Raw genomic sequence first — 27,915 nt, forward strand, 5'->3', positions numbered from 1 at the left:
CCTAGAATTTTTTAATGGCGGTAAGGTCATCTCATCTTGATCAACTCGAAATAGAGTGAATCTAGTTATAACCAAAATTTGCATTCATGAAGGATAAAAGACGATGCTCATTTAAGTAACTGAGTTGTCTACCAAATTGTCTGTGTTTGGCAAATGAAAGCTTTCCTTTGAACATATCATGTTGAGATATGATAATCAACACACATACGCCACTTTCTCACTTAACTTCTTTACGACGACCACGTTGGATAACCAAGTGGTGTAGCCAACTTCTATGATAAATCCATTTTCCAACATCTCTTTCACATTCTCTTTATTGCTTTTCTATCTCTTTTACGCTTTTCTCTTTTTTTGAGTGGTCGACTCAGCTCTGGGGTCGATGAATAGCTTATGACAACAAAAGTCATCATCTATCTCAAAAATATCGATTCGGTCCATCCGAACAAGTCAATGTTGTCCTTTCAGAATAAGACGAAGCGTCTTTTAGCGGCGGATCCAACTTTGAGCTAACTTAAACTTAGGGTGTGTTTGGATCAACGTTTGGACAACTTTTGTCAAGAGCAACGTGGCAAACAAAATCGAATCAAGATGACAGAGAAGCAAGGATTCCTTGCATTAAGTAAACGTGAGTTTTTTTTTTGGTACATAGGAAAATTAAACGCCAAGACTACAAACTAAAAGAATCCCCTTCAAGAAGAGGCACCACCTCCGCCGGAGGAGAAAGCAAATGTGTAACAGCACATTGAAGCCGCTCACCAATACTCGCCAAACAATCCGCCGGCTCATTACCGTCTCTAGAAACATGACAGATGTTAACCTCCCAATTTCGCGATAGAATAAGATGAATGTCCATCAACAAGCTACCATATTGGTGAAAATCATATCTACCCTTCGCCACCGCTCGGACCAACCCCAGACAATCCGTGCCACAAACAATTTTCCTCCAATTTCTACTCCAAACGTATGTCAGTCCCAGCAGCAGTGCTTGCATTTCAGCAAAGAGAGGATCCCCGCCTGCTGCTCCTGCATAAAAGCCTCCTAGCCATTTCCCTGTAGCATCACGAACTAAACCTCCCATGCCCATACGGCCATGTACGTGACTGTAAGCTCCATCAACCATGAGCGAAATGCACCCCGTCGGAGGTGGTTTCCAGCGAACATGCCTCTGCAATGTCTGAGCTTGTTGAGCCTCACCTTTCAGCCAGCGGTCATGCTCCTCCAAGTCCCTTCGAACCTGGTCACACACTTGCGAGACTGTCCAACGTTGGTCACCAAGGATCGTTTCATTACTTCATCGCCATTGGCGCCACAACACGGCGAGAAATAGATCACAATGAGCCCCTCGAATCTGGGTTTGCACCCAATTTTGTACTGTCCCTGAGAAAAAACCATGCCAAGTCTGCGCATTGAAACGGAGCCAAACCTCACGTGCATGAGGGCAGTCACGAAGGGCATGTAAATTATCCTCCACCTCATGAGAACAACGCGAGCACCTAGGGGACACAGCGAGATGGCAGCGAAACCGGTGCGCATTCACCTGCGTAGCGTCATGCAAGAGCAGCCAAACGAACACCTTAAGTTTCTCAGGCACTCGCAATTTCCAGATGAGACCCCAATCAGTCACCAATTGAGGACCTATGAACGGAACAACTTGTTGTAGCCATTTATACGCTGAAGCTGCTGTGTAGGCACCAGAAGCACACAGATTCCATGTCCAGACGTCTGACAAGCGTGAGTCTACAATCGGTGCAATTTCCAGTAAGCTTTCATGATAACAAGATGGAATTGATGTGTAAAGAGAAGCCAAATCCCAATTCCCATCCTTAATCAAATCCTTCAATTGGTACGCTGTATCTGAAATGTGAACAACGGGCACCATTCTGCCCATGGCCCCTCGACCTGACCAGTCTGCAAACCATAAGGAAGATTCTCCACTGCCTAGCTTGAATGTAAATCCATCTCGTAACTGATCACGCGCTCTCAACAAGCCTTTCCAAAAAGAGGATGCATTCGGAGTAGCAGAGGCATTCAGAATGGTATGCTCTTTAAGATACTTGTGAGACAACACACTCACCCATAATTTATTTGGCTGATGCAATAACGACCAAACTGATTTACCCAATACCGCTGTATTTGCAGTTACAGCATCACGCACGCCAAGCCCACCATCTTTTTTCTCCCTCCGAACAGTATCCCAACTGACCAAACGCCAACCTCGCTTCGACGAACGCGAAGACCAAATAAAATTACTCGTCGCTCGATTAATCATTTGTGTCGTCTTGCGCGGCAGCCACACTGTTTGAGAAATATAGGTTGGAATCGCCGTCACCACAGACTTGGCCAAACAAATTCTACCAGCCCTGTTAAGCAATCTAGATTTCCAAGACGCCAAGCGACGATGAATTTGGTCAAGAAGAAATTGGAACCTTGTATGCGTGACTCTCCCAGCATGCAAAGGAAATCCCAAATAACGACCCAACTCACGCACCAACGGGATCGGGCTTGCAGCAACCAGACGTCGGCGTGCATCTCCTGTTACACCTTTTGAACACACTGCCTTGGACTTGTGGACATTGACAATCAAACCAGAACTACGGCCAAAGCTATCTAAAATTTGTGCCACACACTGAATCTGCCTTTCATTTGCTTTACAAAATAGCATAACGTCATCCGCAAAAAGAATATGCGATAATGATGGCCCCCCCCGAGAGATTGAAATCGGAACCCAATCCTTCTCCTCAACTGCCCTCTGAATGCGAATGGAAAGCTTCTCCATGCACAACACAAACAAATATGGGGACATCGGATCTCCTTGACGCAGACCTCTATCAGTTTTGAAGCCAGGCAGGCGTTCCCCATTCCACAAAATAGATACTTTAGAGGAAGTCACACAACTCATTACTAAATTGATAATTACCTCCGGAAAATTAAAATCACGCAAGGTATCTTCTAGAAAGTTCCACTCCAACTTGTCATAAGCTTTTTCCAAATCTATTTTCATTGCTAAAGAGCCATTCCTCGCAGTTGAGTTCTCCATAAAATGAACAACTTCCTGTGCCAGAATTGCATTATCTGTGGTGCCTCTCCCAGGAATGAAACTAGACTGCAAGGGGCCAATAATATGCGTCAGAAAAGGTCTTAAGCGACCCACAAAGACTTTTGTAATGATTTTGTAAATCACATTACATAAGCCTATTGGTCTAAATTCCTTCATCTGGGTTGGCAAGTCCACCTTCGGGATAAGCACCAGTAAAGCTTCTGCATGAGAAGGATCAATGGAACCAGATAAGAATGCATTCTGAACAATCCTCCAAACATCATCGCCCACAATATCCCAATAAGATTTAAAGAATACTGGCTGAAAACCATCTGGCCCTGGAGCCTTAAATGACTTCATGGACATAAGTGCATTTCGCACCTCAGCTTTTGAAACTGGTGCAACTAGAGCCCTTCTACATTCATCAGAAATCCTGGGGACAGTCCCCGCCTGAAAGGGTTCATAATTAAGCGTTCCAGACCTGCAAAATAAATTTTTATAAAAATCAACTGCTCCTTGTCGGAGCTGACAATCATCAGTACACCATTCTCCATTAATTAACAGCCGATGAATCTTATTTCGTTTACGGCGAATAATTGTCTGAGTATGAAAGAAGGCAGTATTCCTATCTCCAAATTTAATCCACTGCTCCCGAGATTTCTGATACCACAATAATTCCTCTTGTCTCAAAACTTCACTGTACTCTTCCTGCAGAGAGCGTTCCAACTGGACCAGGCTGGAGGTAGTAACAAAATCCAACTCTCTTTGAATACCCTTAAGACGGCCTTCAATCCTCCTCTTCCGGCGGAAAATATTCCCAAAGACATCCTCATTAAAGGCTAAAGAGTCCACCTGCACCCGGAAAAGTTTCTCCTGAACATTGCCACCAACAGACCTCCAAGCGTTAGACACAACCTGTTTGTACTGCGCATGAGATGTCCAAGCTGCCAGAAAGCGAAACGGACGATTCCTGGGCCTAGCAGAGGGAGTATCACAACGAACCAGGATAGGATTATGATCCGAAAACATCCGAGTGAGAACTTCGACATACCCTTCCGGAAAAGCATGTCTCCAATCAAAATCACAAACTGCTCGGTCCAGACGTTTTGAAATTTTAAGAAAACCATGTTCCTTCCTATGCCAAGTAAAAAGTCCCCCTTTAGCCTCCATATCAACTAAATTACAGGATTCCAATACCCCAGCAAACTGCATGGCTCTCGTCTGATTAAAGTCACCACCACGGACCTCTGAAGGAAGAAGAACTTCATTAAAATCTCCCACCACTAACCAAGGAATATTTATACTTTGTCGCACTTGCTGTAAATGCTCCCAAAGTTCTAAACGTCTCCCCGGAATTGGGCTCGCATAAACTGTTGAGCATGCCCAAGAATACGCCCCCAACGTGATGATGAAGGTAACAGCCTGAGGATGTAGACAAACAGAATGCAGTACCGCTGTGCTTGCCTGATTCACTAACACCCAAATACCCCCGCTATGTCCCCGGGCTTCCTCTATGAAAGCCGACGAATAGCCATTAGTTCTCCAAAAATTCTCTGTCTGATGATATTGACAATGTGTCTCCACAAGAATCAAAATATCAGGCTTAGAAACGCGAATAAATTCTTTCAATGCTAATTTAGAATTAGCATTCTTTGCACCTCTTATGTTCCACATGAATACAGAAAAATCTTCAAAACCCAACATGAGAAACAATTAGAGGAGAATAGAACATGAGGTAAGACCTCACTTTCCACCTGATTCTTTGAAGACAACATCCTTGGGCAACACTATATTATCAATAACTCTCCTTTCCATCGTAGCTGTGAAAGAAACACTAGTTCCAGTATCTCCTCCATGCAGCAAACCAGCTTGTGGAGTACTACCAATTTTGGCCAAGTAATCTTCAGCCAAAGTCTCCACCATTGGCTGAACCGGTATGGCCTTCACCTGCTGAACGGCCATGGAATTTTTATTCGCTGCAAGCACCGCATGGCTGCCATCTTGCACGATTCTATTCTCATCTGTCACCACCGACATAATCTTATTATTGCGGGGGCGTTTACGGTATTGAACTGACTCACCAGAATAAGGAATCTCCTTATTATCATGATTTTTAAACGTTGGCAACTCTTTAGAGATATAGTTACCAACTTTCTGAATATTCTCATACATATTTCCAGCAGTTTTAGATTTGTTTCCTTTTTCTTCAAACTGCGTAAAACTCTCCTTGATCGGTGCCTTTTTCTTGATTTTATTCTTCTTTCTCTCTACCTTCAGCCACTCTCCATGTGCTGCATCGGGGCATTTATCTGCAGCATTAATGCTTCCGCGAATTACGCCTGATTGCTGGCTAGGGTTTCCCCCAACGGCTAAACCCTCAGCTGGCTTGTCAACCTGTGCCGTCATCTCCTCATGACCCGTCACAGCCGCCGCAGCATCCGGGACAGCCGCCGCCGACGGTGTAGCCTGAGTTTGCACCGGCGACACTGAGCAATTTCGCGTCAGATGACCATAACATCCACAAGTCCCACAGAGCAGGTGTAAGCCTTCATATTCTATCTTATACCATGTTCCACGCAGACGAAGCATCCCCACTACCGGCTGGTTCAGGTCTATCTCCACGCATACTCGCGCAAACCTACCTTTTTGCATGTCCACAGTGTTCATATCAACCTTAATGGGCTTTCCCAGACCCTTTGCCAAGGTCATCAAAATTTTCCTGTGATAAAATTGAAGTCCTAAGCCAGGGATTCGCACCCAAACTGCAGTTGTATTGATCTTGGAGTCCGCCGCAACAAACTCCGACGTCCAAGGTTTCACAGACAAATAATGATCAAAGATCATCCATGGTGCACCTGTTAAAACCTTCACCTTGTCATCCTGTGAATCAAACTTCACAAAAAAGTAGCCATTGTGAACTTCAATGACTTCAAAGCTGCCAGGCAATTTCCACAAGGAACGCAATCTCTCACATAGTAGCCTATATCCAATCTTCTTCCCCAACAGTTTAATCACCAAGCAATCCTCATATGGTGTACAGATGGACTTATACGCATTGTCGTCCATGTCAAAGCTAGGAAACAGACGATTCCCTTCAACCAGGTCCATTTGCATCAGACCCGATTCCAAAAGATCAACCTCCTCAGGGATTGACAACGGCTTAGCACCAAGAACCTTGTCCTTAAACGTAGGCTTCCTTATCGGCGGCACCTCAGTCTCCTTCGTAGTATCCTGCGATTGCACTGTCTCCTCCATAATCACTTCATTCCGGCCGTCACTCTGATCTCCCATGGCGGCGAGCGAGAGCGAGTAGAAAATGACGTTTAATAATTCAAGTAAACGTGAGTTTGAAAATGATGAATCGAGAGTGTGTGTCATCCAAACATGTTAAATCACATTTTTTGGACGATTGTGACTCTATTGGTTGAAACGCACAACCAAACACATACTTCACATACAAAATCGCTTTAGCTTCAACTCTCTTATTCCACATCAATTTATAAAACCCAATTTCATCCAAAAATCAATTTCAGTTGTGAAAAAAGTTAATCCAAACACTAATTCAGATTTTATCATAGTAGGCGCGAGGTTTATATAAATCTTGACGGAAACAGAAAGGCTCGAGGGAGAAGAAGGTAGAGATGTCTCGAACGCTGGTGCAACCGATAGGTCAGAAGAGGCTAACGAACGTGGCGGTGGTGCGTCTCAAGAAGCACGGCAACCGCTTCGAAATCGCCTGCTATCCGAACACCGTCCTTTCTTGGCGTTCCGGCGTCGAGAAGGACATCGATGAAGTCTTGCAGTCTCACACCGTTTATTCCAATGTTTCCAAAGGAGTTCTTGCCAAGTCTAAGGATTTGATCGCTGCTTTTGGAACCGATGATCACTCCGCCATATGCTTAGAGGTCGGTCTAGTATTAACATTCAATTTTGGCTTTTCATTTCGAGTAAATAATTTTAATATATGTATGTGAATTCAATATGTTTAGGTATAGAAGGAGAAATGATTTTGGGAATGGTATGAAGTGCTTTAGGAAGATTAAGAGTAGATTTAAGCATGCTGTTAGTTTCTGAAAAATGCATGTTTGTTGAATCAGTCTTTAGACAATGGAAGTTGTGTTAAAGGTAGCATCTAAATGGCACTTTGTCCAATAATTTTGTGCTGAATACACATTTCATCAATCAAATTAGTCATTAAGTTATGTGACATGACAACTACTTTGATGGACAAAGTACCCGTAAGGCGTAAGCCCCATTTTCGTAAGATTTGTCACATTAATCTCTGGATATTTAACAGAATAAATGGCATTTGCCTGTTTTTTTCTCAGTCGCATTAGTCTTAAATTCATGGTTTTTGTCGGTCATGTAAAGCCGTCATTAGGAACTAATGTATCGTGACATGATAGTTAGAGCCTTTTTGTTTATGTAAGGGTGGGACTAATATGAACAAATTTTCCAGGTGATGAAGTGCTTATTACTTCATGTTAGGAACTAGTATGAGTGACCAGTGCTGCCTTTTTTGGGATTAATTTAATCATTGACTATTTGGGTTGAGGGCATGTGTGTGAGTGTGAAAAATGGTTTGTGGTTTCAGATTTTGAAGAAGGGGGAGCTTCAGGTTGCTGGCAAAGAGAGGGAGTCATTGCTGTCGAGTCAGTTTAGGGACATTGCCACCATTGTCATGCACAAGACTTACAATCCGGAGACTCAGCGCCCTTACACCATCAGCATGATTGAACGCCTTATGAGGGAAATCCATTTTGCTGTTGATCCACACAGCACTTCCAAGAAGCAGGTTTTTCTCTCATTCTGACATTCTATACAGTCCTATAATCATCTTGTTAAATAAAGGGTTATGATGATTTCCTGATGGTGATTATCGTATTGAAAATTATATCAGTATATACTAAATAAGAGTGGGTCTATGTGTAATACAGGCTTTGGAGTTGATTCACGAGCTTCAAAAGCATTTCCCTATAAAAAGGTGTCCATTAAGAATACGAGCTGCTGCTCCGGAGGACCAAGTGTCTGCCCTTTTGGAGAAGCTGAATGAGTGGAAGGCAACCGTTATTTCTAAAGAAGGTTCTGCTGCTCAGTTATCTGTTGTAAGTCCTCTGTTATTGCTCATTTAGTTGTATACAAATTTTGTTCATGGTTCCATTCCATTTTCAATTTAGAAACAGAGGTTTTTGGTTTGAAAGCATCATTATCATTGGTGGTTTAAAGATTTCCTTATTATTAACTCTTTTCATCTAAAACAAAATTGTGGGCCATGTTTTCAACAGTTATGGTAATTCCAGGAATAAGTCAGCAAGTTTCTTTATACTGCATCTGTTCTGTTTATTAGTTTATGCTCATTAGTAAAATAAAACTGTAATTAACATGATCAAATATCTGGTTGGTGGCTTGCTGGCTGCTGCTATTAGCTGATTTATCTGATATTGGGCATCCAGTTGCTGTTTCTTGTGAGTTATAACCAATGTATAACCGATGCGAAATTCAGTTTCATTTGTGGACATCCTCCCTAGCTTCACCCTCATCCCGACCAAATAACCCATTAAAAATGCAAAGGGGAAGTCCGTTTGTATAACTGCTCCATGATTCTTCCATTTCAAATGTTATTAATCCCTGTTTAGCATTAACAAAGAAGAATGCGTTCTAAAAGTTTTGAGGTCTGGTATGTCCACGTATATGTATGTGTTTATCTTGATTCCGCTACGGTGTATTGAAGAAAATTGGTGTTCGTTTGCAGATTTTTGAGTTGGAACCTGGTCTATATAAGGACTGTCATGACTTCATAATGGATAAGATGCATGGAAGATTTGAAGTTCTTGCTCACTCTCTTTACGTGGAGGGGGATACCCAAGTGGATCAATACAATGATGATGAGGATATGCATGCACCATTGTCCAAAGAAACTAGTGAATCTGTGCTTGAGCTGAATGATAAACTTGAAAAGCAAACAATTTCATCTACGAGTAAGCCAACAGAGGGGCAGCAATCAAAGCAAAACAAGTGCAACACATGTAATGTTTCATTTGAAGACTCTAAGCTGTACAGGGAACACCACAAGACTGATTGGCACAAACACAATATGAAGCGCAAGACAAGGCAACTCCCACCACTTACCGAAGAAGAGTGCACGGCAGACATGGAACTGGGTGACTCAAAATCTGATTTAAAGGATTACTCATTTTGAGTTGACAATCTGTGTTAAAGATGTTACCAGGGAGATCACTTTATGTCAAGTCTATACTTGTGCAAATTTTGTCATGATAGTCTGGGTTGTTGTAAAATGTTCACAGGGAAGTCCTTAAAATGTAAATTACCTTGAGCATGCTCCATTAACAATTACATAGATCAATGCTCTTTGTTTTTCCTTTTGTCTGGCAGTGTTGTAATTCACCGTGCATATGAAACTAAAGATTGTTGTAGATTTGCTTCATCATGGGCAGTGGTTAAAGAAGAAGCTGGTTGTCTCCCGATGTATTACTATTGAGTTTTTGGTAAATATGATTTTAGTGCCTTAAATATTTCCTATATATGATTTAAGCTCCTAATTTTTAGAATGTCTGATATGGTTTTAGTTTTTACCGTTTTAGAGTTACTGTCGTTAACCACAGCAGAGTTTAAGGGGTTACAACTATTTAAGCTCATACTATCGACTAATATGTCATGAAGTAGACAATGTTGGCCTATTACATACTTCACATGCCACATAACACACTACACTTAAAAGTAATATGTAAATTTACAAAATCTAGCAGAAGCATTTTGAATTATTTGAGAATTATCACATAGTTGTTATTAGACTTGGCTCGACCTTAAAAGTAATATGTAAATTTACAAAATCTTGCAGAAGCATTTTGAATTATTTGAGAATTATCACATAGTTGTTATTAGACTTGGCTGGACCTGGACTGGGTGAGCCCTCAAGCCAATAAAGGGCCTTGCCCATGAAGCAAACCAGTATTGGCTAACCAATCCGTAAAGACACTAGGGTGAAGCATTTTCCATCAGGCGAGAGGAGAAACCTAATTGGTGGGTCAATCGACGCGCAATTTATCAAGGGGCGGGTAAAAGTAGACACTTAGGAGATTTTAGGGATCGATCGTCTGTGGGTGAGTCTGGACTTTGTATGGACTCTTGGGCTGAGAGATTGTAAGACCCAAGAGTCCACTAGAGAGATAGGTTTAGGGTTTTGACCACCCACTATAAAAGGGAAGGTCTATCTTGTATTAAAGACTTTTAATCATTTTTACATGTAACGGTTAGGTTATTACAAGACTCTACGTTCTGCTAAGGATTTGAATCTACATCATTCTCATTGCTCACTAAGCGTGTAGGACTGGCCCAATCGATTTGTGAATGTTGGATCAAATCTTCATGTGACTTGGAGCACTCGTATAACCTCGGCGAGTTAATCATGTAACTTGGTGACTCAGTCAATTTCGAGTCTCGAAGTCAACCACTCGGTCAGGAATAAAATGATAAAATGTGAAACCATGGCTGAGAACGATCATAATTTACTCTCTCTCTCTCTCTCTCTCTCGTTTAATTTTAGCCTCTCACCGGAGTAAAATTGCATTGCATTTAGGTCCTTACGATTAATGAATTATTTGATCACTTGAATATAACCTCCTGCGAAATGCATACGTGTCCGGTGAACGCTTATGTGACATTGTCCACATCATTTGATGAAGCTCAAACCAACTCATTCCACCCTGCTGTCAACCTGCCCAACCCGCCCGACCATTTGAGTAGTGGGTTGGATAATGAACCTCGCCCCATTTAATAGCGGATTGACAGGTTAGCCTGCCAAAGAAATAAATATAATAAAAATTATGAATTGTGAGTAATAATTACACTCAAAACGGGGCAAGTCAGTAGGTTGACCCATCTAAAATGGGTGGGTTGACGGGTTAACTCACCTAACATATACTAACATTAGATAAATATTAAAAAAATATAGTTAATCATCAAATTAGTCCATGAGTTTATAAGCGAGTTTGATTTTAGGCTTTTTGAGAAAAAATAACAGTTTATGGGCAGTCAAAATCCGTCAGTAATTGTAAAAATACTGTCACTAAACGTTATTTTTCTTTCAGAGAAACTAAAATCAAATTCGCTTACAAACTCATAATTTAATCATTAAACCTAAAAAAAAAAATAGAAACATGCAAAATATTAAAGTTAAGAAGTAAAAAAAACATTAAACCAACCGACGGACGTGGGTGTGGTGGTAATGTTTTTTTTTTTTTACGGGAAGGGTGTGGTGGTAATGTTTACGCACACTGTTTTGTGGTACAAGTATATTTTTGTTGGGTTTAGTGGGGACAAAAGTTAAGGTTTGAGAACATCAACTACATCCACAAGAATCTGAGCCATCTAAGAACCTTACAATCTTGAATAATATCGAGTGGAAGAAAACACAGCACAAAACCAGTACAGTGGCTTATCCATAACTCCAGGGTATCATCCTGCATTGCCTTTTTCTCAGTGAAGCAGAAAGGAAATCAAACAAAAGAAACGGTATGGCCATGGAGAGTTGTTTGCAGGTAACCACAGTTGGCACAGTCGCCAGACCCCAAAGTCTTCATCCATTCAGTGCAAGGGAAAAGGTTGTTTTCCCAACTTACAGAGGATTCAAGAAATGTTTCTCAAAATCAGCTACATCATCAAACCCTTCTCTTTACTCTGCTGCTGGTACCAACAGAAAATTTAGTGTCATCTGCAATGCTCGTGAAGCAGTAAATGAAGGTAACTCACCAATCTGCTTATTGTTAATTGCCCTAATTCTTATTTTTTTACTCAAATTATACAACATTTCAGTCTCTCTTAAGAATGAATCAAAAGGCCAAAACTACATTGTGTACATGTGAAATGATTTTTTTTTTGTGTGTATTAAATTGCTCTTGCAATTAGGTCAGAGACTCGAACCCGAGACCTCTTGTTTAAGCTAGAATAACTATGTGCCACTTTGATTTACGCGTTTGGGGGTGTACATGTGAAATATTAACACACTTTTAAGTTTTAAGAATATCATTGTATAAAACTCAAATTAGGCATTAGCATATGGTGGCCAAATTATATGATTGTGATTATGTTTTGATATCTATTGGCACAAGTTCAAACTGAAGTTCACACTCATTTCAAAATAAAAGTTGATTCTAATGTTTCCTATGAATTTGCATGAGTCTGCTCACATTGCACACAATTGGTATCCAAGCACACACCGAGTTATTTAATTTCACAAGATTCGAGCTCCCTAGATGAATATCCATTGTTAATGTATTAATTTTCTTGTTACCTGAATTCATGATTTTGTTTTCCCATCAGAAAGCATTTAGGTAGCAGTTTCAAAATTTTCATATAAGTTGCAGGCCCTATTTGAAGTGTCTTACCTGCTGATATCCACGTACTCAATTTTGTTTTTGCAGTAAAAGTAGTGACAGAATCAAGCTGGAATGACCTTGTTATTGCAAGTGAAATTCCTGTGCTGGTAGATTTTTGGGCACCATGGTGTGGTCCTTGCAGAATGATAGCTCCTCTTATTGATGAGTTAGCCAAAGAGTATGCTGGAAAAATTGCATGCTACAAGCTTAACACAGATGACAGTCCAAACATAGCCACACAGTATGGAATCAGAAGCATTCCAACTGTTCTATTCTTCAAAAATGGAGAGAAAAAAGAAAGTGTAATCGGTGCCGTTCCCAAGTCCACTTTGACTGCATCACTGGAGAAATACATAGCTATATGAGTTGAGAATCATGAACCAAGGATTATCTCACGATTTATCAAAATAGTACTTTGTATCCATATCTTTTTCAACATTTTGTAAAGATTGCATTTTACATAAATTCCCCATGGAGGAAAATTCAGTCCCTCTTTTCGTCACTGCTGCTCATTCTATAATCTGTAGGAATTCAGTTTCCAAATGCGTTTACTCTCACTGATTAACTATTTTGTCATGCCAGATTAATTTAGCACTATTATTGTCCCAGGTTTAGGAGTTTCCAATGACTTCTTTCATAGCCTTTTTAGCTGTGACAACACACATAGCTGTTGGGACTCAAACCAGACCTGCACCACACTTCTTTTCCAGCACTTTTGTTACATGGCTACTCACTCTCGATTAGTTGCGGTTTGCAGCATGGTAGTCTAAAGCTAGCTTTAGCGATTCACGAATTGCCAACGCTTCAAGCGATGGCTAAAGCTTAAAACCTCCTAAAGTTGTGCTGAAGCGGTTCTGAAGCATAGAAGCAGTGCTAAAGCGCCATTTAGGGAGCGCTTCTGCACTTCAGGTAGATGTTTAATGAAACTAGTATATTTGACCTGTTTGGCCCTTGACCTAATTCTGAAACTAAAAGAACCCTAGCAGCTCTCACCACTCAACCCTAGTAGCGACGAAGGAAACCAAGCAAGGGCAGCCACCGCCCACCGTGACCGCGATCTGCAATGACGAAGGCCGCCGGCGATGACAAAGTGGTCCTCTCTTCCTCCATGTTTAACTATCTTCCTCTCTACCTCTGTCTGAATTCGTCTCTGCCTTTGTTGAACATCATCATTCTTGTTCTTCACTTTCACTCTACTTATGTTATTCATTGAAATAGATTGTTCAGGTTCCGGAGATGCTGGTGGGGCTATTCATGTATTATATGAATAAAGATATATATAAATATAAACAGCTACTAAAGCTTACATCTTAGATTCCGCATTAGCGCTTCGCTTTAAACTCCTCTCCGCTTTACATCTAAATCCTTATCTGACTACCATGGTTGGCAGCCCCAACATCAACTTTTAGCATGTTTAGATCAGTTTCTTTCACCAGAATTAATTCTGGAACGCAGAAACTACTCGCATATGCTTCTCTGCATAATTGACAATGACTTCATAATCATTTTTAGAAGGATTTTCAACCATGCACTAGCACTTGAATGCCTGTGCAGTGCCTAAGCATGTGATCGTAAAAATGATATTTAAGAAATACAAAATTAAAGTTACAATTGAATGTAGAAAAATCAGCCTCATCTGACAAACAACCAGCCAACAAATTTTCATTTCTTTTATATATAAAATAACAGATTAGTAGATCGACCTATCACTACCCACATTTGTACGGCCACCATCATGGACCCGAAGGCAATTCTTGCATTTCTCATGCTGCACAAGCAGCTGCAAAAGAACCGCAACATCCATAAGATTACAAAGGCTCTCATGGAGATGGTTTCCAATCAAATTGAAGATTACTAAAACCATTAACTGCTCCTAGCCCACTAAGTAGTTGGCTTGACAAATCCTGATGATGATTTATAGCTTGGTCCCTGGCAATAGATGCCATTCCTATCCTTCCATTCATAACTGAATTATTGCCCATTGCTTGTCTCACTCCATTGGCCATACCAGATGGACCAAGACCCATTGTGCCATAACCACCAACTCCAACACCAACACCAGAATTACTGTTCATAGCCCCATTAGCAACCATGCCATTACTCGCTGGTAGAATCCCATTTACATTCTTCATGTCATTTCCAAGAGAGCCCCTACCTGCCATTCCTGCTGTGACATTCATCTGGGAGGACATCATCATCTCATGAATGATCTTTTGGACTGAGCTCTGAGCATCGCCAGGGTCAGCTTCCCCTGAAAGAGATGTCTGCTGTTGTTGCAAGGAAATGTTAGCTGGTGAGTTTGCTGTACCAATGTGATTTGCGGGTGTTAAGGCGGGGTGAGATGTTTGAGGGTTGTTGTTAGATGCGGACGGTGTTGAAGATTGAAGGGATGGGTTTGGTTGTGCTTGTGGCATCGTACTAGAGGAACCTGGAGATGTGATCTGAACAGAACTAACTCCATACGGGCTGGTCACATTCATAGAGTTTTGCTGTCTAGAGTTCATAGAGTTCTGGTGGAGAAGTCCAACAATGGTGCTCGTGGCAGTTGATGAAGATGCTGAATTGACAGTGTTATTTACACAAGCAACACCATTGTTAGAAGTCATTTGCAGGGAAGCAGTCTGCATAGTGTTTTGATCACCATTTGAGGTATGGGCCACCATATGCTGTTGCTGCTGCTGGGGCTGTGATTGCTGCTGCATTTGATCTTCAGACTGTTGTGCCTGACTATGTAGTCGAGATGAACCACTAGTTCTCCGAGGGAATTTAGCCAAGCTGTCTGTGAGAATGGAAGAAAAATAAAGATTTGATTAGCAGTGCCTTGAAAGGTTGGCTTCAAGGTCCCCAAATATTAATTAAAAAGTAGGATAATGTTTTTGTGGGAGTTAGTGTGAAAAACAAATTTAAATTATAGATTAAACAACTCACTTAGTTCCTATATTTTCAAGCTAGATCCAACATTGTTTTCAAAAGTTCATAACCAATTAAATTGATGTGAATAATTCCCATAAAGTGCAAAATAATCACCACTAGAAACAGCAATAATTGATCTGAAAGGCCAATGATTAGTGAGTAGACAGCAATACATCCTATAATACTTTTAATACTTGGTGGAAAAAAGAGCTGCATCCGATGTGCCAGTTCAAGCTGGTGTAAATTTAAGAAGAAAAAAATTAATGATCACAACAGACTCACATGGACAGGCTTGTGACACTTTTGCAACCATGTCATTAAAAAATACATATTATATTTGCCACTTGTATCACCACATGATGATTGATGCTTAATATTCTTCATTTAAATGTCAACATAATTATCATATGAACATTTGCATAGTTTAGAAATGATAGGGACCAGTTTAATCAGTTTTAGTTGTAGGGACCACTAAATAAGTAATATAACCTAAATTATAATATAAAGTGATAAAAGTAAAGGCTTTCCAACCCATATAAATTATATAGGTCTTGTTCAATAAGAAACGGTATATAAACATTGCAACAATAAGAAAGATAAGTTAGTGCTTTTACATAAAACATGACACTCCCTCCGTCCCAATTTATAAGCCACATTTACCTAATTCTCTAGGATTAAGAAAAGTAGTTATTGGCAATAAATTTATAAAAAAAAAAATTAACCTCCTAGATTACTCATGAATTCCTCTCTCCAAGTTAAAAGCTTTTTAAAATTCCACTATCTCTTTCATATGAAATATGAGGGTAAACATGACAAAAAATAAATAATGCTTCATATATATTGGAGAGTGACTTATATTTTGGGACAATTTTTTTTGAGAAAATGTGACTTATAATATGGGACGGAGGGGGAGTACTGTTTTGAAACATGTTCATATCCGTTTTAACAAATGAGTGATCCACCAGTAAACAGATTATTAACTTACCCATAGGTCCAGTCTCTGTTTCTCTACTATAATCTATTAGGTCTTTCATGCTATTTACCACTTCTGATATCTGCAACATAAACAAGAAATGAAAAAAATCATTTTGCAAGTTGACTAAACAGACCCAACTCAAAATAGTTAATTGGAAAACATACTCTCAATGAATTCATAATTTTTCTGATAACTTTTCATTTGCTTTTATTAATACAGCATCCATAGCAACGCGAAAAAAAGACTTTTCACTCTCTATGTAAAGATGAGCTCTCCCAAAAATTCCAGAAATTACTAAAAAAGCAACACTGAAAATATCGAACAATCATTTTGGGTCTGAACTCTGAAGTCCCCTCTCGGGGAAGGAGTCTATTACAAACAGTGATTCAAGAAACAATGTAGATTTATCAGTAAACTAGAATAACTTCCATATTTTGCAATCAAATTGGCACTCTTAAAAATAATGAACCAAGTAAGAATTTTTAACCCTAAACTACCAGACGGAGATACTACCGCAGGAGCATATGATAGGATGGCTGCTACTCTAAAATTTTTATACAGAATAAATAATTTATATTACCTACATATAAATGCTGATTTTTTTTAAAAAGATACTCGGACAGAAAAAAATGAGAATGAAAAAAAGATGATAGGGTACCTGAGCCCATAAATTATGACGAAGGGGAATTATTGGGCCAAGTCCCAAATAGGCCTGCTATTTGGAGGGTTTATTCTAGAAAGAAAAAGAGAGGGACAGATCGGGAAATGAATTAGAGAGAGGGACAAATTGGGAAAAGAATTAGAGAATTAGGGGTTTAAGAGAGTGAGTAGCGAGAGGTGAGAGTAGGTTAGAAATTGGTTAGTTTTGTTAGGAGGGGTTTTCTCTCCGGCAGGAGCAGTAGCTCTGGTTACACTGTAGCAGCTCTTGAAGCTTCTCTTTAATTCAATAATATACTGGTTCTTGTTTATTTTTACTGGTTCTAACAGAAGACAGGCAGGGAAAAGATAAACATAGAAGAAGTGACACAATGATAAATAGAGCAACTGAGTCACCAGAAAACAGAGGTTTGCTGGACGGTCAATAGCAGATAAAAAAGTCACCAAATAGCAATAGGTCACACAATAGCAGCTAAACAAACGCAGGGTACAAGTACAAGTGTGTGGATTCGCTGGATAACAGTAGGTTCTGACTGGAAAACACCATATCGTGCCTGGAACATCACCAGATGGCAAAGGGTCACCATAGTAGCAAATAAAAGAAGCAGATAGGAGACTGAGATGAGAGGGACGAAGGGTATTCTTCCTTTTTTCCCCTGTGAGTGTTGAAATCTTGAGAGTTTTTCCTATGACTTTGGAATCATGGCCCAAAAGCATGCGATCTGCCTCAGTTTCCACCACTATAGTGGCTGCAACACTGAAATGCGATGCGATGGAGAGCTCTGTAGGGGCCATGAGTCACAACGATACAGAAGGTGCTACAGTGTGGCTATCGCAAGCAAATAACAAATATAGTGTCCAGTTCGCAATGTCTTTTCGAAAAGCATTTCAACAGCCAAGGTTACAATGGTATCAAGAAAGACACAGGAAATTACGGCAGGCAAGGGAAGCAAGTCCTATATATGAGGCTTCTTTGTCACATTTTGAAAATTAGAAAAGCAAAGAAATGATATTTGTGCAAAACACGTAATCTAAAGACAAATTATTCAGTGAATAATGTTTTTGATAGCTGACATGAAAGTATTTGAATCCATAGATAAAATTCAATGATTCAGAAAAACCACAAGGTCAAAAGTCTATGATGCCACTAACCTTTACAATAAAGGCATCACACGTCATACTTAACAGGCCCTTACCAAGTACAAACTTGGAAGACACTTTTTACTAAGCCAAAAACAATTAATAAAGTGACTATTCAATATTGGAATGTTAAACCTCAATTCAGGAAGATAATGATAACAATAACATAGAACATGCTCTAATCATATAATTCATCAACGGTTGATATAGAAATAAATATTCTCGAAAGCTGAGTGTCTAACCAGTATAAAACATTAACAAGATTGTGCTTCACAGTAGATCTTACTGTATATCTAATATACTCCCTCAAAATATGGAAGTACCTAAAGACCTAAAGCAAATTATTAGCTGACCATTGGATGGACACCTTCCTATTCTACATCTGTCAGTCCGTTTAGGTACAGTAGTTAAAGTCAAAGTAGCATTCTAGTTTCTACAGTAAAGAATGTGCCTCAACAAATAGAGCATTACCTGTAGGCACCGTACGTATCTCTTCGTATATCCTAAATCATTAACCAATGGAACTTCTAAAGCTTTTGCCAATTGACGGGCTGATCCAACAAACCTGGAAAATCAGCAATGAAGCATATAAAATTAGGAAAATGAACACAGATACTCTTACAAGTATAAGTGACCCCATGTTAGACTACAAATGAATCAAGATAAAGGAGTAGCACAAGCAGATATATAATATATGCCAAGAAATTGAATAAAAAATGTTAAAAATATATTGGCAAGAAACAGCTTGGCCAAGTAGATAAAATTAAAATGGCTGTAAATCCAAGAGTCTTTCGGGATACATGCAAGAGCAGAAGAGAACAAAAGATAACCTTTAGCAATAGAAATTTATATAAGGATAGGAGAAGTGTTTTAACATCTCCAATAGTATGAGTCAAGGTTCGGTAGAATGTAGCATCCTGAGAAGTATTACATAAGCCAAAATTTGTTCCTTTATTAATTATATAGAAATTATGAATAAGATTTATAAGAAACAACTATGAAAACATCACTAAGATGCATACATAAGGGGATCCAGCAGGGTAAACCCAAAAGAAGGGACAAATACAGAACACAACAAATTGCAGAGTATAAATTCACTGGCGAAGATGAGTAAAATGATACTTTAACGTATGAATCCCTACTCAATAGGAAAATAAGCCAAGGCCCTTTGAATGATCACAAAAGAAATAGATAATTATGAAAAGATGCTGGCTCAGAAATAAGCATGAACAACAAATGGACTCACATGTTGCAATTATTTTGTAAGTCTGGAACGGATAAATTGGAGGTTTCATTTTGAGTTAATGCCTGGTACTTTTGAGCAACTGCTCCAAGCTGACTAACCTGAATACAACAGCAAATACAATAAATAATCATAAGCACACCTTGTCTTTGGAAACAATAATCTAAAGATAAAAACAAGTATTATTTAATAAGCAACCTGAGGTATTAATAATTTTCTAGGGATGAGCTCTTCATGGCGCCTTGCACAAAATTCCCAAGAGCATATCTGCAAAAGAAATAAACAAAAGAATGTTAATTAAGATTCCTTTTGGATATAAGGAATATCAGTATTATAAATGTACACTCAATTATTTTTTCTAAAGATGAATGTAAATATTCTTATTCATAACCTTCAGGTCTGGAGAGAAAACTATTCGAAGTTGACCATCACGAACAACACGAAGTTGCTCAAAAACACTTTCTTGTATTGCTTTTGCATAATCTAGGACAATCTGGCCGGAGGAATTATGATATTCACGAGGCATGTCAACATAAAGTAGCTCTTCTAAAGTACCACTTTCATACTTTATTTTGAAAAGCCTGGGAAGAACCTCAGCAGTTGCTTCTGGAAACGCATCAAAATCTTCAGTAAGAGGATAGTGCAGCACAACCATAAATTTAAACTACCGGTATGCTTAAAATAAATATGATGCTAAAAACTTGATGTTATAGAGCCAAAACAAGATTAGACACAAAGTAAAACTGAAAATAACAAACAGTACTTACCAAACCCACGTCCAGGTTTGCGATTACATATCTCACAGTGCCATACATCCTGAAAAATATTTGAAAAATAAATATCTTAGCTTAAACTAATGCTAAGCTTCGTGAACCTAGAATTGTTGCACCTCAAATCCAATAGAATAGGTAATGGTTGCATGAGACATAATAATATGGCAATCCCATACCAAAATCAAGATGCTAATAAATGAGTATAGTACAATAGAGAATGGACTGTAGTCATCATTCAATAATCAAGATACTAACTCAGACTGGGTTATCCAGGCATCACAAATAGTTTATAAGGTTTTCTCTTGCAGCAGACCTGAGGGAAAACTCCAGTTGTTTGTCTTCCACTTCCATACATAGAAACACACCACTTCTTTCTGGCATTGGGAGCAAAATACTCAGTAACAAATTTCCTCCAGAAATCGATGTTGTTATCCTACATAAAACCAAGTGCAAATGAAACATTATAAGATGGAAAATATAATACCTATGAAAAAGACACTGTCAAGTATAATTATTACTTCAGGTCTATGTTGTTGCTGATACATGTAATGCGTCAGTCGCCTAGCACACATCCCAGGTTCATATGTTGGTTTCGCAGGAGACATTATCGGCATATTCTGCTGTTGAAGCTGCTGTTGTAACTGCGACCGTTGTTGAGGCATTGCCTTTAAAAGTTGTTGCTGGTGTTGTTGAATTTGCAAAAGTCTCTGTTGCTGCAAAAGATTCATCTGTGCAGCAGCTGCCTGAGAGGATTGCCTTGACATCTGGAGAAGTTGCTGCTGCTGCTGTTGTTGATGCAAAAATTGCTGATCAGAATGCTGGGGTTCCATTTTAACAGGAGCCAGCCCTCTCATTGCCTGAAGTTGTTGCGGTTCCAATTTAACTGAAGCAAGATTTCTAAATGATGGCAACTGCTGCTGCTGCCCAAACTTATCATTGTTTACCTGGGGCTCCAACTTCACCGGTCCAATACCACCCATCCCTCCTCGAACTGATTGAAAATGCTGCTGCTGTTGTTGCTGCTGCGCGTTCAGAGTGGAAAAATCTTGCATTGACTGCTGCTGACTATGTTGGAAATTTCGAGCTTCAAGTTGTTGGGCATGTTGTTGTTCCGCCAACAGCTGATTACCAGAAGCATTTGAAAATTGCTGACCCTGACCCTGACCCTGACCCTGACCTTGACCAGATGAACCAGGGCTCACCATATTGGACTGCACAAACGGCGACGAAGGGTTGCCAAAGCTCATCCCGTTGCCAACACTGGACAACGGATCCTGCTCAGCCCTATTATCAATACCACCACGCTGGCTACTTCCCGGACCAGAGAGCCCGGAATTCGGAATTCCATTCGGGAAAGACTGGTTCAACATGGAAGTAACATTGGACATGTTGCCTAGCATGTTGTTCATGTTGTTGAACTGAGTTCTCTGCGAAACCATCTGCGGGAAGGAAGACTGGGCACCACCAATCGGAGTGGGTGGCCCCGGTGGCACCATTCGTTCAAAACAATCACTCACCTAAACACAACAACAACAACAACTAAGTGCATTAGAAATTAGAAAATGAGTTCAAGCCTTTAACTTTCTGGTAAAAAAAATCACAATTCCACTACCCCATTGAAATGTGCAATCCTCAAACCCAATCTCTACACCACACAACAATTTTCAGATCCAAATCATCAACCACAAACCACAAAACAGTACCCAAAAAGCCAAAACACGAAAAAAATAATCTTTTTATATATAAGAAATAACCAAAGCATTCAAAAACGTTGAAACTTGAAACTTTCAGAATCAAAAGAAGCTTCGTCGTCGAGGACCGAGTCTAAGCTCAATTGAAAATAAAATAAAAAATGAAAAAAAAAAGTGAACTAGAGTGAAACGCAGTTGAGTTCGCGGAGAAAATAGGAGCTAAAATAAAAGGGTTTGATCGAACCTTACGTGGAGCGAATTGGACGATCCATGACTGGGACGAGTTGGACTGAGCGAGAAGTTGAAATTGAAGAGAAAAGAATGTGATGGAAATTGAATTGAATTGAATGGAAGCTGTGAATTTGAATTGAGTTGAATTGAGTTGAGAAGCTTGTTACTTTCTCTCTAGGGTTTCTGCTTCTGCTACTTCTTCTTCTTCCTGTTCTGGTTCAAGGAAGAAGATTACCCAGTTGTTGTTTTGTTTCTCCTGTTTTTTTAGAGAGAGAAAGTAGGGAGAGAGAGCCTACTGTTACTGCGGACGTCAAGGTATTATTGGATCTGGTTGAATTTTTGCTTCTTTTTCTTTCTTTTCGCTACTCTCTCTAAAGTGGATTTTTTTTGGGCTGATATTCCAAATGTTTGCACTCCAAATAAGCCTAAAACTAAAAGAGAGAAATTTGAGGAGAAATTATAGGTTTTTTTTTTAGGTGGCTGTTAGGGTGCAATTGCACCCTAGGTCTTGCATGGTACAAGAGGGAAAATGACTTATAATTGTGGGTAAAGGTGACTGGTAGATAGAAAAAATCAAAAATAAAGTTTATAAAATTACCCTTTTGTATTCTCTATTCTCTCTCTACCTCTCCCTCACCCATGAATCTGTTGTAGGCAAGAATGGTTCCCTCTCTCCTCCGTACCGGTGCTCTTCCGCCGTCGTGCCGCCGCAAACCGTCCTCCTCAACGGCAACCACCGTGGAACTCAAGTTTCAAGACTCACGAAATCAACAATCTGGAACCCCAACCTGGGTGTGCAGGTCGATCCCAAAGCCACCAATCTCTTGGTCGTCGTCGCTCCGCCAACCTCCTCCACCTTCCTCTCATCCTCCATCGCTTCTCGTCTCTTCCGCTAGAATACCCAGCACCATCGAAACCGTCGCGGCCACCACCCTCAAAACCCACACCTCCATCAAAACCCAGATCCAACCCCATCGCTCAAACCCATATCCCAATCAAAACCCCATCGCAAATCCCCAACCCACCATCGCTTGAATTACCAACTTGAGTTATGAGTTCTGTTTTGTGATTGAGGAGGAGACGAACAATAGTGGGGGTGGTGTTGTTAGATTGTCCTTGATTGTTCAATTGTTCTGGTTCCTTGATTTGATTTTCAATAAGGGAAAAGAGGAAATTGGTGGGATCTGATTTTCTTACTTTGCTTGCGTTGAGATGATGATGGGATCTACTGCAATATACCTAGACTTTTCCTTGTATGTTATTGTGATTTGGGAGGTTGCTGATGATGGTTATGGAAAAAAACAAAAATCCAGACCAAAAATTTCACAAATCGTTGGTTGATCTGTGTTAATTTGAATTGTTTGTTATCAGCAACCTTACATAAAGTCCGGCAACGGTGATGGGTTGGTCGTGGTGACGACGGTGGAGATTCGTCGGTTGGGGGTGGCTGAGCAGCACCGCCAGACCAAGAAAAGAAAGAGAGAAGGGTAGGGGTGAGGGCATTAGAGTCAAAATCAATTTTTAATTAAAATAAATATAAATTCAATATTACCTATCTAACAAGTTACAAGTATGGTATCTTAATGGAATATCCCATTTCTGTGGTTGTAAAGATGTCTTGCACCGGTGCATGACCCACACCCTATTGCACCTTATCCTCCACCTTTTTTTATAAGCAAAATTGTATTTAATTTTAGCACAAGGGTGCTAAACCCAATTACATGAGATAGGGGAAGTAGCCAGAAGACTACTACCATAAGGAAATAAAAAATACATGAAAAGGAGAAAAGCATGCCGAAAACATGAAACCCAGCCACCTACTGATACACAGGGAAAAAGAGAAAAATCGTGAGCTACCCCAGCGAAGATACAGTCCAACATGGATGATCAATTACAATATAACTAGATACAAGAACTGCACCAAAAATTCCAAGCCCACCACATTCCACAGCCAAGAATTAGAGCCCTTGAACACATAACACAGGGCCACTCAAATAATGAATTTATGAACTCATGCAAACTTGACTTGTTCCAAAGCCCACTTAATCAGTTCGAGCACTGTTGAAAAATCCTGAGTTCCCCCTCTAAAAACCACCTCGTTCCGGACAAGACCAAATTGTGGGCATCCAAACAGAGAAAAACCTCGGTTCTGAGCTAAGTTCTAGCCAAACTGAAATTGCAACAGATGAGCTCGAGCATCTTCTGGTAGTACAAAAGAGTATCCAACCAACTATAACAAGCTCGCTAAATATCCGCTGAGAAGGGGCAAGAGAACAGAAGGTGAGAGCAGGACTCAGCATGAAGGCCACATAATTTGCATAGAGCCACTTCCACGAAAGGGAGAACACCGCGCTTGAGAAGGTTTGTTGCACATGGGATCCGGTCAAAAATGCAACGCCATGCGAAAACCTTTAGAAGGGGCCACTGAGCGCCAAATGTGCTTAATAAGTAAGATAAGGGAATTCTAGGGTGGACTATTAATATTTTGATTCAACGTTGAATCATCGGTTAAACACCGTTGGATGTTAAATTTTAAGAATATTCTTTGATTAAGGGTGTATGAGTAATAAAATGGTATAAAATGTTAATACAAGTTTAGGACATGTCTCCCTTCCAACAGGTGTCACAAGCCAGGTTGTTACTGGCAAGATACACAGTGACTTCAGCCACTAGAGCTCCGAGATGTCGCCATCCACTCGGTCACTGGAGCTCTGAGCTCACTGACTGTGGCAAAGGCCATAGATGAACCCTCTCCAAACCAGCCACCAACACATGCTAAAAACCACCTACACCATACCTCCTTCCAACTTTCCAAGCCCCAAAACCAACGTTCATGTTGTTGTCGTTACCACCTCTGACACTGTGCAATCGACCTAGCCCCCATGTCGTTGTCGTAGAAACCCACCTCACACTTGTCGTCGCTCAACTCAAATTCGCAAACTACATACCGTAAACGTCAGAACACAAACCCCAAACCTCGTTACATAGACCCCGGACTGTAGCCAACCTCACTCGCATTGTCCCAAAACTCAAACCACCATTATCTCGACCTCCAACCACAATTCCATGCCTTGTAACAAACCTCCCCGTAACCTCCACTGAAATACCAACAAGACCCTCCTACCTTACATCGCGAAATCCCACGTCAAAACTACTTCACCACCATGATCTCATCCTTCCACTGAGTTCTAATCGTCAACCACCCCCATCCCCCAGAGAGACGCACCCAAGGACACTGAAGACTAGACGAGATGGGACCCGCCAAGGGCGAAGGAAAAGGCTCAGATAGACTAGGGTCATGCTTAGTGTGATCGCCAGTGGCGGTTTAGACGTGTCAAGAAATTCGGCCGAGAATGTTAAGGCCCAACTAGCCCATTAGTGATAGGATTAGGGTTTTGTGTGACCTCCCTATAAAAGGGGAATTTATGACCATTGTAAAAGATCTTTTGGCATTTATCTAAAAAGGATTAGGTTATTACATCACCCTTGCTCTGCTAGGGTTTGGGGCCTATACCCTTCTTGAGTGTTCATTCCAGAACAGTTACTACTCACACAACGATTCTTTCCCCGTGTGTTAAGGACAATAAAGAAAACCCATTTTGATTTTTTCCTATCTCTTTTAGCATGAAGCCTTGCTTTTGTGGCGGAGCAAAAAATGAATGACGAGAAAGAGGATGAGAGCAGCAGTCGATGGTCAAGTGGCGATGGAGATGGTGGGAGAATGGAGGGCATCAAAGGTTTGTGTTTGAAGTGATTTCAGATATTTTCTTATAGCAAATTACCCAATAGGCCCTTGGTCCATCAGTGGACCATTTAAAAAAGAGTCCATCCTATAATTTCCCTAACATAGATATAAAGTAAGAAAAAAATTAAAGAAAGATAGAAAAAAGTGGGTACATGCAAATAAGATAGTAGGAAGAAAAAGAGAAAAGAAAGTGAAATATAGATTTTTATAACCACAAGGTTAATCATATTTAAGCTGAATAAACTATTATAGGTTGACACTAAATAATGGGTACTCACAATGGTAAAAAAATTGTTCATGTGAAATTTTCCAATCCAACTAGTAACACAAACATAATTCAATGGCTGAATTTAAGAGATTCTCTCAATTCAAAATGTCATTAGAGAGAATCTCATCCACCCCAATGTCAATTGATATTTCTCTTTATAATTGATATATTTTTAAAATAGCCAATATACATCTCTTAATTATCGAAGTTTATTGTTTTTATAAAAAAAATCAACTTGAAGTGTCCGAGCTCGACCCCCCGCTTGTACGAATCATGGCTTCGCTCATGGGGCTTACATTCTTATATTACTTTTAGCAACATAGTGAATTTTCTCTAGTTTGCGTGTGTATTTTTAATGCAACAAGTTTTTCACGTCGTTGTTAGAGACCAGGATTGAACAACTAGGTTTAGGAAAATAGATTTAGTTTTTTTTTTTTGTTTCCCCCTCTGTTAAGGTTTTATGTCGCAATGCAAGTTTAACATCATGCTTGAAGCACACACTTGTTTGCTCTTGATTTTTTTTAAAAGGGTTAAATATATTTTTGCTCCCCAACAGATTCACTTGCATCTTAAATTGTCCCTATAATATTTTTACACAGTTTTTAACTTTTTATCCATGAGAAAAAAAATGTGTTTTAAATAAGGACCTCATATGTGTCAATTTTTTTAATTCAAAATATTTTCCACATGTGCATTCGTTAATCATACATACATACCCCTTAAAACATTACTCTTTTTCACATCAATTTTGGTTTCTCTCTTCCCCTTTCCAGGCACCACCTAATCTCCATAACCTCCTCAAAACCTTCCCCCCACCTCCCCTTCCCCTCCCCCTTCCCCTTTAAAGAGTGATAATAGACTCGATCTAATTTTTTGTGGCACCAAAGCCCATTAAAAAAGTTATCATCTGCAACTTTTCAAACTCTTAAGTTTATTTTACTTTACTTGTGAATTCTAATCTGAAAAAGATTAAGAATCAATGAGTCAATGACTTCACATTGTTCATTTTTCAGCAAAACCTTAAATCCAAATTCTTGTTTCAGGAAAATGTTAGATGAGAAAACTAAGCAGTCATAATCAGTGGCGGATCCAGGACCCCGGGGTCAGGGGGTTCAAATTTTTCAAATGAACACATCGATAAAAATAGTGAGATTTATACAAAAGAAAGAGAAAAAAAAAAACAAGGCATATGTTCACTTCAATTCATAATTTTTCTAATATCAGGTCCATATATAAAAACATGAAAACCATAAAGGATCGTGGTTTTGATTATATCTTCTGGCCATAGACTATGCAGCTAAATATAACCTCCACAGAGGAAACTACAACTTTTTCCCCATTCAGTAAAAGATACAATCTAGATAAAGAAACGAAGCATATGAACAGAGACATTAGCAAGTTGTGTTGAAACAAATTTTTTTCATCAGTTGCACTAGCCTTGGCGTAAGCATACAACTACAAAGTATCTTTAGGGATATCATGGAACTATGACAAAAAAGCCTTATCAAATACTAGACCAATGTGACAAAGTGATTAAATCCATTACACACAAGATCAATTCATATCACAACTTGATTAGTCTCAACCCTTTCAATTAATCCCATCTTTCCACTGTATCTCCACAACTTCAAGCCAAAACAACGAACATCACATTAAATGATATAAGTCAGGAATTGTAAAGGCACCTAAGTGTATTCTGCATTTAGCTTTTTCAATTTTTATGATGCAAATGAATAAGAACAAAAGGTAACAAGGGTTGAGAATATTGCATACAAATTCTTCTGCTTTGGACAGTTAGATATAGTCATCTTCAGTTGATTCCTCTTCCTCATCTTCAGTTGCTTCC

At 39.7% G+C, this 27,915-nt stretch overlaps 4 protein-coding genes across 5 annotated transcripts; 2 read left to right on the forward strand and 2 right to left on the reverse strand.

Annotated features, from left to right (window-relative positions):
- Positions 1-4,780: 4,780 nt before the first annotated feature.
- On the reverse strand, positions 4,781-6,328 carry LOC130732924 (uncharacterized). The gene has a single exon (XM_057584940.1). The coding sequence runs from the start codon at positions 6,326-6,328 to the stop codon at positions 4,781-4,783; it is 1,548 nt and encodes a 515-aa protein (XP_057440923.1).
- A 152-nt stretch (positions 6,329-6,480) lies between these two features.
- Positions 6,481-9,526, forward strand: LOC130734409 (uncharacterized). The gene is made up of 4 exons (XM_057586800.1): positions 6,481-6,942; positions 7,632-7,832; positions 7,975-8,142; positions 8,790-9,526. Exons 1-4 carry the CDS (start codon positions 6,679-6,681, stop codon positions 9,234-9,236), a joined length of 1,080 nt encoding a protein of 359 aa, XP_057442783.1. The 5' UTR covers positions 6,481-6,678; the 3' UTR covers positions 9,237-9,526.
- Positions 9,527-11,401: 1,875 nt separating this feature from the next.
- Positions 11,402-12,934, forward strand: LOC130734411 (thioredoxin M-type, chloroplastic-like). The gene is made up of 2 exons (XM_057586804.1): positions 11,402-11,797; positions 12,478-12,934. The coding sequence occupies exons 1-2, from the start codon at positions 11,572-11,574 to the stop codon at positions 12,795-12,797; spliced, it is 546 nt and encodes a 181-aa protein (XP_057442787.1). The 5' UTR covers positions 11,402-11,571; the 3' UTR covers positions 12,798-12,934.
- Positions 12,935-13,998: 1,064 nt separating this feature from the next.
- On the reverse strand, positions 13,999-22,429 carry LOC130734410 (transcriptional corepressor SEUSS-like). 2 transcript variants are annotated; one of them, XM_057586802.1, is made up of 10 exons: positions 22,075-22,429; positions 20,653-21,651; positions 20,448-20,567; positions 20,129-20,177; positions 19,753-19,967; positions 19,560-19,628; positions 19,365-19,462; positions 18,590-18,683; positions 16,331-16,400; positions 13,999-15,211 (listed from the first exon to the last, which is right to left on the reverse strand). In XM_057586802.1, exons 2-10 carry the CDS (start codon positions 21,628-21,630, stop codon positions 14,253-14,255), a joined length of 2,652 nt encoding a protein of 883 aa, XP_057442785.1. In that variant the 5' UTR covers positions 21,631-21,651; positions 22,075-22,429; the 3' UTR covers positions 13,999-14,252. The 2 variants fall into 2 exon arrangements, with proteins under 2 accessions (XP_057442785.1, XP_057442784.1); XM_057586801.1 differs by having other exon boundaries at positions 22,070-22,428.
- Between the last annotated feature and the right edge of the window lie 5,486 nt (positions 22,430-27,915).

Source organism: Lotus japonicus, chromosome 1 (assembly GCF_012489685.1).
Source record: "Lotus japonicus ecotype B-129 chromosome 1, LjGifu_v1.2".
In the NCBI taxonomy this organism is placed as follows: domain Eukaryota; kingdom Viridiplantae; phylum Streptophyta; class Magnoliopsida; order Fabales; family Fabaceae; genus Lotus; species Lotus japonicus.

Coding starts and splice junctions, on each gene's coding strand:
- LOC130732924 (XM_057584940.1), bottom strand. CDS start 6,328: ATGGGAGATCAGAGTGACGGCCGGAATGAAGTGATTATGGAGGAGACA.
- LOC130734409 (XM_057586800.1), top strand. CDS start 6,679: ATGTCTCGAACGCTGGTGCAACCGATAGGTCAGAAGAGGCTAACGAAC. Junction 6,943..7,631: donor ACTCCGCCATATGCTTAGAG/GTCGGTCTAGTA, acceptor TTGTGGTTTCAG/ATTTTGAAGAAGGGGGAGCT. Junction 8,143..8,789: donor CTGCTGCTCAGTTATCTGTT/GTAAGTCCTCTG, acceptor GTTCGTTTGCAG/ATTTTTGAGTTGGAACCTGG.
- LOC130734411 (XM_057586804.1), top strand. CDS start 11,572: ATGGCCATGGAGAGTTGTTTGCAGGTAACCACAGTTGGCACAGTCGCC. Junction 11,798..12,477: donor TCGTGAAGCAGTAAATGAAG/GTAACTCACCAA, acceptor TTGTTTTTGCAG/TAAAAGTAGTGACAGAATCA.
- LOC130734410 (XM_057586802.1), bottom strand. CDS start 21,630: ATGGTGCCACCGGGGCCACCCACTCCGATTGGTGGTGCCCAGTCTTCC. Junction 18,684..19,364: donor TTACAAAATAATTGCAACAT/GTGAGTCCATTT, acceptor CTGATTTTCCAG/GTTTGTTGGATCAGCCCGTC. Junction 15,212..16,330: donor AACAGAGACTGGACCTATGG/GTAAGTTAATAA, acceptor CCATTCTCACAG/ACAGCTTGGCTAAATTCCCT.